At 36.2% G+C, this 12,459-nt stretch overlaps 1 protein-coding gene across 4 annotated transcripts in view; it reads right to left on the bottom strand.

The window, feature by feature from the left end:
• Positions 1-12,459, bottom strand: part of DENND1B (DENN domain containing 1B) — a 165,500-nt gene that overhangs the window by 30,557 nt on the left and 122,484 nt on the right. For all 4 annotated transcript variants that reach the window (XM_069022482.1, XM_069022481.1, XM_069022480.1 and 1 more), the window contains 2 exons: positions 11,578-11,703; positions 3,423-3,524 (listed from right to left, as the gene is read on the bottom strand). In XM_069022482.1, coding sequence (XP_068878583.1) covers positions 3,423-3,524; positions 11,578-11,703 — 228 coding nt within the window. The remainder of the gene's footprint in view (positions 1-3,422; positions 3,525-11,577; positions 11,704-12,459) is intronic.

Raw genomic sequence — 12,459 nt, forward strand, 5'->3', positions numbered from 1 at the left:
TATTGCAACAGTTGTCCTTATGTAGAGGTTACAGCTGTGTGACTACACGAATTTGCAGCTACAGGTAAGTGTATATACGAAGACTGAAGTGATCCAAATGTGTCAGAAAAAGTCAAAATTAGAAAACGAATGATTAAACCTCTTGGAAGGGATGAACACATTCTTTTCAAGAATTATCAGGCTTCAAGGAAGTACAACAAGAACATTCTTAAAGATGTAAAATTCTTTCAAGAAGCAACCCCTCCTTTTTTGTTTTGAAAAGGCTAATTCAAGTCTGACAGATAAAGTGAGAAAGCAATTTTCCAATTATACACAGTTCATCTTCTAGAAAGAATTATGAGTTATTCACTGGTACTAAACAGCACATAGGAATGAACCAGAATTAATTATTTGGCTGAATCATTTTTTACCACAGATTATCCAAACAGTGTCAGTGACAATCTGATGCTTGCCAATGAACGGACTAGTGACATGAAAAAACAACTTTCTCAGAGTACAAAAATTCCAGAAGCAAGAATAAGGTAAGCACGAAGATATTTTTCTCTTCCTTGTCTAAATTCCTTCTTTTTTTTTCATTTTACTCCAAGTTGGCCTTTTTCCAAATAGGTTGGTTCATGGTCAGACCACTGTGGGATCACTGGATTATTTCACAGTAAGAAAAAGAGATAAGAGCACCTTTAGCTACTGCTGTGAAAAAAAGCCCCAAAAACAACAACCCCCTCTCTTGTCCCTTCCTTTGAACTGTAACACATTTTCTCTTTGGGGAAAGTTATGAATTCATGCCATACTATAAACTAGCATAAGATTTATGGACATGCTCATCATTTGGTAAAATCCTATCAACAGAAGGCTGAGACACTGATTGAATGTGAGAGGGTCACACCAACTGAGTATTTAATGTAAATACTGACAAAGAGAGCTGTTAGCAAAAAGATACTGGAGACATTATTTAAAATAAACAATAAGTGTTAGTAGTGGTGGTAGTAGTAGTTATTACTTTTGAGTAATTTACTGTTAATGGTTTCACTTAAACTGCTACATGAAAAGAACAGCATGTGGAATTACACATAAAATTTATGGGTTTTTTCCTTCCATTTTTCAAACCCACACTCTTCAAACCCACAGACTGAAAAATCTGGGCCTGCTATTTCAAGAAATGTATTCACTTTGGGATCCAAAGAGCCCATGGGTGACTCTTTCAATGAAAAACCAGCAATTCCAGTGTTACCCCTGGATTTTAAGGCGATGAAAGACATTATCCTCAGCTAATTTTGAATTCTAAAACCAAAATAGAGACCACATCCACTTCAAAATACCCAAGTAATTTTATCCATTTTTAAAACCTTAAGGTTTTTAGAAGCAAAGAAAACATCATAAATGTGATTTCCACAAAATAACAGCTCATATCTTGCAAGAAGAGAGCTCAGCTCACAAAGCTTGTAAATGAAATTTGAATTACTAACAATTTTAATGGGCTTATGATTCCTGCATTCGTTACTTATTTTTCTAAGTAACACTTTCCAACATGCTAGGAACAAATCCCAATTAATATTGCAAATTACCTTGCTGATACAATTACACTATTTACAGAGATAGTCTGGCATCAGGCTTCAGGCTAGTTCTAAGAGTGACTTCGTATTTTACCTGGACACTTATCAGAACTATTTGACACATAAGATACAATTATTAATTACTTATGTTTGCAGCTTGACATAAAGATTAGTTACCTTCCATGCTACTCTAATTAAAGGGACAGAGGAGGGATTTCATAAAACAGCACAAATAAAGCTCACTTGTCAGTTATGGCAAAAAGGGTGTATTTAAAGTACCAATTTTCTGCTTGGTCTAGGTTTAAGGCTGCCTCTAAGAACTATCTTCTGCTTAAAAGACTTTCAGAGCAGATAAGAATACAGTTTGGTCTCTTTGAATACAAACAACTTTGAAAACAGCTCATTTGTCAGTGGGAAAAACTGGAGAAGATGCAGCTGGGCTGAGGATTAACTGAAAAAGTAGGAGTAACCTTTGCAACAAAAACCAGAGAAATGAAAAAAACCTACTACTACTATTAAACCACACACATCATCAAAATTGTTACTATTTCCTAATCCTCTATTATTTCCTTCAACTGAAATAAAATTAGAGCAAGCTATAAACAAACTGTAAACTGATTCTGTTTAATTGAACACATTAAAATGTAATGGGTAAGTACAGAGCCAGCCCATTCATGGCAGCTGAAGGTCTTGCTTCAGTACTACCACTGTGACAACAGTTTAGCAACACTGCTTGTAAGCAGCTTTTTATTAAGAAAATGTCATGCTACCTTATTGCATGCAGATATGCAAAATGTAAACCACACTTCAATCTGTTACTTCTTCCCATTTCAATCTAATCAATCATACTTCAGAAGGTTTCAAATTTCTTATTGCTTATTTTATATAACCACAGTAAAATTAAAGTAGCTCAATTTTACGATCATATTTTCACAGGACTTCTATAAAATATCATCCTTGCATAAATCTTTAGACACTATCCTTTGATTAACACCAATTTTTTTTTTAAATTAGAATATTCTACATATAATGGATTTCCCTTATCTATCATGGTTGTGCATCTTCAAAGAAGTCCCCCATATTACTTATACATGAACTCTTGTGTATCAATCATTCCAGGCATTTTCAGCCAAATATATACTTTCATGAATCTTCTGATTTCATTCATATTTTCCTTAATTTTCATAAAAGTCTAGTGATAAGTTTAACACCATTTTCATGCAATGGGGTCATCTGATGAAAAGGGAGAAGAGTTAAGGAATAAAATCAAAGAACAAAATTCATTTCAAAGACTGTAATCAAACTATAACTGAGCTGTGCCAGACATTCAACAATTTGTCCTCTATTAATTCAAATTCTGCATCAACAGATCAGCTAGAATACTGTTCAGGCCACCCCTGTAGCTCAGGTTTGTGACATTTTCTGTGTGCATACTTCAAAAAGCCTAGCAAAGAAAACTGCAGTTACAGGATGAATCCAGTTTTTAAATAAAACACCAGTGAAGTCCAATTTAAGTAAGCACTCCGCTGTTTAGGCTCTTTGGGCATGAGCCAAGAGAGCTGAAAACGAAGTTCAACCATCAAGCTGGGAGATTCCTGATTTTTCTTGTGTAGCTGGGTTGCTGACAGGCTCTGAAGAGATGCTGCACTGGCTCAGCACCCTGGGGTTATTTTTTTGTTCAGTTTCACCACCACTCCTTTTAACTATAACTGCAGATATAAAAATACAACAAATCTGGGATGACTGTCCCCAAAGTACTTGTATTTAGATTTTATCCCAGAGTTTCATAAGCTGACAGAAAGGAAAATGTATTTAAATACAGATATGTTTTAAGAGAAAATCATTAAACATGGGCCATTTACCCTCTCATACCTGTTTAAACAGTTGAAGATTAACAGCTGTTTCCAGGAACTGCTTAGTTGTACTGGAACGATGCTTCACAAAACTATTCTCACAGAAAGTTATAGGCTCTCCCTAAAAAATTGAAACAGAAGAAGTTAGGATGGTGAGTATACATATATATTGTAATTCAATCCAAAAATATGTCTGCACCAAATAATTTTATATTTATTCTACCAAGACAGGAGAAGATTGATAAATATATTGCTGATTTAACAGGAGATTATTGAAACACACACCTATTTCATTTTTACACAAAACAAAGGCTACAAAGTGAAACACACTTCTGAAAAAAGTTTGAACATTAACACTTAATACAACAAAATGTATTTTCCCACATGGGAAAAGTGCACAGCCTATAATTACCAGAACCCTTGGATGATGCAAGAAGACAAACAAGCATTCATTGAGAAGTCAGAGCTTGTTGAAAAAAACTGTTACTGAAAACAACACTCATTGTAAAAAAAAGAGATGTCAATGAGAGTATTTATAAACAATCCAACTCATTCCTCTGTTATTCCCAAAGTTCATTTAAAATTTGCTGTCTTCCGTGTGCGCAGACCACTGGATGTTCCTGAGGAGCATCTCCCCAATTCTGTGATTCTTGTCCATACTTTGTGATAAGTACTTGAAGCTGTTTGGCATAACTGGATAAGTAACAGAAAAAATACAAAATTTGTGTGGTAATCAAGGTACACAATAAGATTTCACTGTAAAGCTGAGTGAGATTTCACTCTCACCCAAGTTTACAAAGCCAAAATGATCACCAGGTTAGCAACAACTACCAAAGCTATCAAAGACAGAAAACTTGGAATGCAACAAAATGCCCCACCTAAATCTATCATTTGAAATTTTACTATCCAGAAGCTACATCTTCTTTACAGTCCCACAGCAGACTAAAAGATTCCTCAGCCATTCAGAAGAGGAAAGATCAAAGGCAGCTGCTAAACTGATCTTCACAACAGATCCAACTGGCAGCCACTTTAAAGACAAATTAATTCATGGCCATGATCACCCCATCTTTGTGCTCCCAGCCCTGTTTAACTCCAATGGCAAATGGCACTTCCTGCATTTCCCCATCACTCCAGCTGACTGCAAGGAGGTGCTTCCAGAGTGTCACCAAGCACTTCATCCGTGAGACCTAGGTGAGTTTGCTGGAGCAGTTGTAAATAATTTTCAATTGTTCCTTCCACCTCACCCTTTGTTTTTAAATGGTTCAAGTGTGACCTAAGGGACTGTTGCAGTAAAGCCACTATGATGTCATTTTAAAATCCGTTCTTATACTATCAAAAACTTCCCTCTTTTCGAGTCCTTCTTTTCAGACTCAATCTGACTCAGCAAAGTATTTAAGTTCAACAAGTTTTACATACTTGCTTCTTTATGGAAGCTCTGATTTTAGAAAAGATCTCTCACTGGAAGAACTAGAAGCTTTACATTCACATAATCCTTGCCCTGTCCCAGGGTAGCTGGTGTGCTCTGAGACACATACCCAGCTCAGTACAACACACAACACTGTGTCCACCAAATCTCCACAAGCACCCAAGTTATTCCCCCTACTCATCTCAAAATCACTGGTGAGCACTGTACATATGCAGGACATGCTGGATCTGCCAAACAGCCTGAAATGTTCGTGGTACTTTAAATAGCACTGCCTTCCTGACCCACTTTGCATGAGCTATTCTTGAGCTCCTAAAGACTCTTGTCTTAAGAAGATGACCCCAAGCTACTTAGCAAATCAACGTGCATCAAAACAAATGGAACAGTCTCCAGTGAGACATGGTGGTTTAAGACATAGTGCTCCTGAGGGCAGACTCTCTTCTCAGTTCTGTTGTTCTTCCAAAAAATTTCAAGGCAGCAAATTAAAAGAGCTCCCTATATATACATACATACACACACAAACACATAATATTTATTTAATTATTTGTTGTTGTTACACAAAGAAGGCACTTCTGGAAATACAGAGGCTTTGTGGGACTGCAGCTCTGACTAGATGATGGCTCATGACATACTAGGAAACACTACATTTAGGACTAAAGAGAGAAAATAATTTCAAAATAAACTATTTAATAAAATAAAAACTAAGGTTATGCTTCCCAGTGCCAGTCTCCCAGTTGTCTTGGGAAAGATGAAAAAGGAGAGGTTATCTCCCAGCAGGAGAGAAAACAGGCATGCTTGCTCTCCCCTTTCACACCAGCCAGGGAAGAGAGAGCAGCCAGACAGTTTTCCTGATGGCACTTCTCGTGGTGGAGCCTTCTAAGAGAACACCAGGAAATGATAGTTCAACACACATTTTTAGTGCATGGCTGTGATATTTTCCCAAATACTTTCCTTTAATCACTGGATGTTTCAGATACCTACTAAGAATGCATGCACTGGTGCATCTGTTCCCTTATCAGTACAGTTCAGACACAGAATAACCAAAGCTATTTCTTGGCTGAAAATTCATTTAGTTCTATAAGGAGTTCACATCCAAAAGTCATCCATGTTATTTGAACCTGCTGACTGTGAGACTGATTTAAAATTTTGAGTAGGCTTAGAGCTCCTACCTGTTCAGCACATGAAAATGAGAGAATCTGTTGAAACCTGCAGAAATTCCATACTGAAGCTTTCTCAAGAGTATCTGTGGTAACTTTAATGAAATTGCATTAAATAACACTATTAACTCCTAGCTCTTCTATTTGTTCAAGGCTCTCATCAACAAAATTGTTTTCCGAATAAAACTTCTACAAATCTTCAAGCCTATTACTGAAAACACAAAGTCTTCCAAAGTGCTATTTAACAAGTAAATTATTGAATCACTATAAACAAAACTAGCCCTCGATGCTCTCATACATAAAGCTTGTAACATTCCTGTTTCTGCAAATACAGCTGACTACCTTTAGAAACTGAGTTTTGGAGGAATGCTGCACTGATATTTAACTACTCGACCATCAACTGGCCCCTGTTGTATTGATCTACAATGTACTTTCAAAACAAGTTCGATCAAAACCCAGTGGGGACTCTGTGCTGAAAAGCAGACAGCTAATACTCACACCAAACAATCTATGCCCAAACATGATATCTATCCTTCTAACAACAGTTGCTATAGAATTTTCTTACCCTTTCATAGCTTGCCACACACAGCAGGAATTTCTTACTCTAAGCTACATTCACATTTTAAGCAAGCTATTTATACAGACCTCAGTGGAACATGAAAACTGAGCTAAAGCAGTGTGATCATTTTAAAAGGAAAGAAAACCCCTAGATTAGAAGGTGTGTTTGTGCTTTCTAGATCTAGTGATATTTAATTTGAACAAGAAGTAAAAACACTTTTATTGTAGAAAACATTGCCTCACTTTGGCATGAAATGACTCACACCATCTATTAGTTCTATTACAACAATTAATATCATTTCATTTTGATATTAAAATTCCTCTTTTAAAAAATCTGTCATGACATTTAGAGATAAAGGCCAAGGGATCACTGAGCATGCACTATGATTCTTCTCAGGAAGATACCATTTATAAACAAATCTCTCCAAAATGTGTAAATTTCTTGCAATCTGCCAAAAAACCCAAAAAAGATTCAGATATAATGATATTTCTTACAGTCACAATTATACCCAAAACCAACTCCTACTAACACAGCATCTATATTCAGTAATGGATCACTAACAGTCCTTGAGAAAAATAAAACACTATGGTTTTCAACATGTAAACCAGAACTTTTATAAAAGTCAAATAGTAGTCATAACATATTACACAGGGTGGTTCTGGATGAAACACCAATTTATGTCTGCCATTTCATTACTGTTTCTGTACTCTGATGTACTTTTTACATCTAACTCTTGGGGGAAAGGTAAACAAGTCAATGCCCATTTCAAGAGATACCAGTCCTTAAAAGGTTTTTTTTGAAACTCAATTATAATCATTCATTATCCATGCATCCTCAAATAATTCAGGTGGATTCTGAATCTCATTTTTTTTCCAATATAAATTTTATTTATTTATTTAATTTATTGTACTATTTTGATTTCTTGTATATTGAATACAACATCTGTTGGACAGCTGATGTCACTGCTTGTCAATTCTGGCCCAAAGCATCCAGTTAACGTTCAATTAAAGAGAGGTCTGACAGGTTGTGCCACCTCCACCATGAAGGATATCCTGACCCTCCCGGAGGTCCTACTGCTGAGCATTGCAGAGCAAGCCATCAGCCTTTGTCCTTCATTTCTTCATTGCTGATGAGTGATGTTACAACCACCATAACTTGAAACAAAGCTATTTTGGATATTTTCTGGATTCATTTGTCTTAACATCAAGAGCTTCAGGAACTTTTTCCCCAAAAGAGGATAAATTAATCTCTATCATGGTAAATATTTTTATATTCAGTATTTTTCAACTCCTTCTTCATTCTCTTATCTACCAGTCCCTCTCCAGACATAGATTAGTTTTTTAAGAATTCTTTACATCACGTATTATTTTCTCAACTGGCCATATTGTATATGATTTATGAAAAACATGTACTAGTCTTTGCTTTCATCTGCCCATGTACATGCAGGAAGAACATGTAAAGTAAATAGTTGGGAAAACCACGATGTCACACATACACGGATAACAAAATGACACAAACACAAATTCACAACCACCATATTTGTGTCTATGTCCCACCTATGCCTGCAATCCTGAAACATGGAACATGTAGTATTATCCAGGAGAAATCCCCAAATGATGGAACCTTGTGTTTCCAAAAGAAATTAGGAGCAACACAAGGTTCAAGGCCAAGTTGTGAGCACTAAAGTAAACAATGTCTCAAAATGGATTGCAGTCCTCTATGTGAACCAGGCCATATACAAAACCATTATAATTCACTGTGCCACTGATAATACTTTATTCTGGATTATTTTTTGGTGATTTATCAAATGAAACTGAAGCAATTTTTTCAATCATGCCCACCTACCATGTGTGAGGTGGATTCCTTCTGGATTAAACTAAAGCAGAGTTCCAGCTAGTCATGGGTATTCAATATTCAACACCAGACTAAAATCAGAACCACAATGAAGGTATAAATGCACACTGTGTGAATGTCAGGTCCTTAGCACTAGCTGTGCTGTTTTGCTTTACAATATTTGCTAATGTAACGTGTAGCATATTAAAAAGTACTCTTAACAGTTATATCAATTTGACACCTTAATTTAGTAATTATTAGATCTGAAAAAAAACCTATTTCTACTTTTCTTGGAAACTTTTACTGATTAAGTGTTTTATTATCATTTAATACACACCAAAAATTATTACAAACTTTCTCTATTACATGTCATATTTCCTGCCTGTATTAGAGTAGTCAGATTTTCCATATGGTCCTTTGGAGGCCCACGAACTCTCTGCAAGGCCCCTAAAGATTCCCATTTTGCCTTTCACCAATCATTTTTTTCAATAATTGCTAGACGTTTGTCCAAGACATATTGCTACACCGGGGAGAATCTGTGCTGTGCTGCAAACAAACAGTTGCACAGAACGAGTGTTCAGTGTGATGAACAGCGTTTGGAGGGGAGAGAAGTGTTGGATGAGTACAGACACTATTAAAGCTGTTCTTTACTCAAAGTGAATATTAATGACAGTTGTTTCACATTTCAAGTTAAAATCATACACGACACACTGTTGCAAGGAAAAATAGTTCACTTAGACATGTTTTTCAACTTTCAAGCAATTGATAACTGTCCAAATACATTATTTTATTTTTTCACCAGAAGCTTTGTGATCCTCAAAAGTGTACCCCAAAACATCTCAGTTCTTGATTTTGAAAATATGGTAAGCTTATTTATAGCAAAAGTATTGCAAATCTATATGGAAAATATTTTCATTTAAGTATTGCCCCTACAAAATTTTCTACACAAATACTACTTGAGCTCCTGAAAGTATGTAAATAAAGTCCATAGCAGTGCTTTAAATTACCTTATTAGATCTGGCACCACAGACTCCAAAACAAAGGGAAATATTTTTGCAATAGCAGTTATCAAGCTTTGATACTCCTGAAAAATAGGCCTACTACAGTCAAATGTGATTTGATTTTTTTCAGCTTTCCAATTCAGAGGAAAAGGCAAATGCAGAATGAGCTGAATAATCATGTGAAAATCCTCTTAATTTCTACTAATACAGAGCAAATTCAAACTTTTTTTCACAACAAAAATTCTGTGAAATACTGAATTAGTTAAGATTATGTGAACACAGCTCAAAATAACAGTTACAAGGGGTTTTTATTTATTTTTAAATATGCTTTGTCTTTGGACAAGTTGATATCAATCCAAGATATGCTAGTATTTGCCAGCAGACTTCTGCCTGCAAAGATATTCTGAAATAATGTGTCTTTAAAAAAAATAATCAGGCCACAATAGTTTCATAAATATCTTCTCTTATATGCAATCAGTGGAGCCAAAAAAAGATAAATCTGCAAAAGAAAATAATGCAGAAAGAAGGACTTTAAAGGTCATTTTGACAAATGTTTGCCAGTTGAAATGATCCATAGTGCACTGTTTCCAATACAGTGCAAATGTAGATATCTCAGATATGCCAACAGCTAAACTGAAATAAAATGGAAATCAGTTAAAAGGAGAGCTCATTTCAAAAGAGATGCTAACCAGGATGCTAAAGAACTTGCACACTCAGTTCCACAGTTATCAAAACAAAGGACTGACTGACGATTATTTCTGGTCAGAACAGAGCTAAGGACATCAAGCAGACTGACATCCTTCTGTTTGCACATACCCAGTGTAGACTAAGACACCTTTTGACTTAACAGCTCTTCCTGCAAGCTGCCATGAGTTGGCATGGACTAGTGCCCTCACCTTTAGACTAAGGAGCGAATTAGATGCAGGTGGTGGCACTACGGAATAAAGGACAACTATCTGTTTTGTTGAAATTATCTGCTTTACTGAAACAAGCAGTGTGTTGAAATCCAGTGATTTCTAAAACAGATGCAGCCCTTTCAATATGGAATGCAAAGGGGCTTTCCATATCATAAGAGAACTGCTAAACACACACACCTGAACTAAACCTGTACACAACACTTCATGCCTGCATGGGTTACCCTTCCTCTCAGTAACAGTGGCTCTCAGTGGCACAGACAGCAAAATGCTCATGGCAAAAAAGACTGCCTGGAAGGGAACCACTTGGGGAGAAGGAAGACCCAAGTGCCAAGCTGTGTTTTGAAGTTCCCTCCAGAAAAAGCCCTCATCTGGAATTAATTAATGATTATCCCATCCACTTCCATCATGGAATACCATAGAACCTTAGAGTGCTCTTGTCACCCCCAAACAAATATCCACCCATGTTCCACACATGCACCATCTTTACAAACTTGACTCCTCAAGTGAGGACAATTTCTCCTATCAAATATCCATGTTTATCTGAATCCATCAGACAGCCAAACATTGCATCCTCAGAATCCAATTCAGCCAATGTCATCTCAGTGCATTTGATCAAATCAACTACTACCAGTAGTTTGCAAGAAAAATAATCTGGACTGATGGATGAAATTATTCTCTAAGTTTTTTCTGATAAATTATTTTATCTCCAACAAGCTCAATATGTGCCACCCTCATTATTTAGAAATTATGAAAGCCCATAAAACATTAATCAACTGACTACCAGCAAAATATCAGAAATACAGATTCTGAGGTTTTGATGAGATTAAATGGGTTTCACGTCTCCTAAGTGTAATCAAGGTAAGTGTAAAATAGAAGAGATGCATGTTTGACTCTATGTATGTGGCTTCTGCTAGGAAAGAAGCTTCTGCCCTCCAACACAGCAAAACCTCTGGAAAAATGATGGAGTCTGAAAGGCACAGCCCCTTCAGTTCTTCACCATATTAAACCAGGTGAGCTGTGTGTAGGCAGCTTCATTAATACAATCTGACTTTATACTAAACAAAGAATAAAACTGATAAAACAAATAAGAAAACAGCTGATGAGTATTTACTTTTCAGTACAACTCACTGTCGAGAGATGGTGGTATCTTCCAATTCCTTAGCACAGAGTAAGATTTAAAACAGCCTGTTCCAGACTGGGATAAAACATTTCGAATTTTCCTTGAAAGAATGAGACCATGCTCTTAAAAATTCAGGGAAAAAAGCAATAGGGAAGCCATCTTACTGGTTTGTATCTCAGTGCATCTCTGTAGGATCCAAAGAGTGCTGCCTGTGCCCGAAGGAAGGCCTTGGCCACTCCGTCGCCCGTAGCTGTCGACTGCTTTTTCAGTTTATTTTTCAAGGCCGAGACCTGCGTGACAGAGTGGAACAGTTAAATTAACACCTCAGAAATTGGTACAGCAAGGTATGAACCCAATCAGCAGGCAAACCAGAGTGTCTATAGGTCAGCCAAAAATTCATCCTCCTCCTTGATAGCTTATCTTTTTAACTGCAAAGAGCACCTGCTGGTCTGTTAATTGAAATGAAGGCAGGGGATGATAGTAGAGTACTAATGCAGATTGGTTTATGCTCTCTTTTTTTTTTCCCAAGGCCTCTTGACATAAATAAGCTTAATTATTTTACAGTTAAATGCATGTGAGTCACATTTTTGCAGATTTTTTTTCCAGCATAACATGCATTTACTTATTTGAATGTAGACAGTTGGATCCTTTTTATTTAAGCTATGAAGGTTCATTTTTAAGGACTCTTAACGGTCACTCACTATTTAGTGTCAAGGAGTATCTCTTATTTTAGGTCAAATTCCTATCTTACATCATTTCTCATGCACCATGGGAGTACCTGCTACCAGAGTCAAATAGCTGAGAAAGGTTTTTGTAAATTCAGTGTTACACTGCCTCTAGAATTGTCCTTGAAGATAAAACATGTGAAAGGGAAGAAAATAAAAAAAATAATTAGGAAGGGCCTGCAGGTTAGAAAAAAAAAAAAAAGTAAGAAAAAAAGACCATTCTGATTATAGTGGTTGACTTCTTTTAAGGTGGTTTGTCTTTTTTTACTTGGCAAATAACAACCACTGGTTAGACAGAATTAGAGCAAAAAAAAAAAAAAA

The sequence above is a fragment of the Aphelocoma coerulescens genome, chromosome 8 (assembly GCF_041296385.1).
Source record: "Aphelocoma coerulescens isolate FSJ_1873_10779 chromosome 8, UR_Acoe_1.0, whole genome shotgun sequence".
Classification (NCBI taxonomy): Eukaryota; Metazoa; Chordata; class Aves; order Passeriformes; family Corvidae; genus Aphelocoma; species Aphelocoma coerulescens.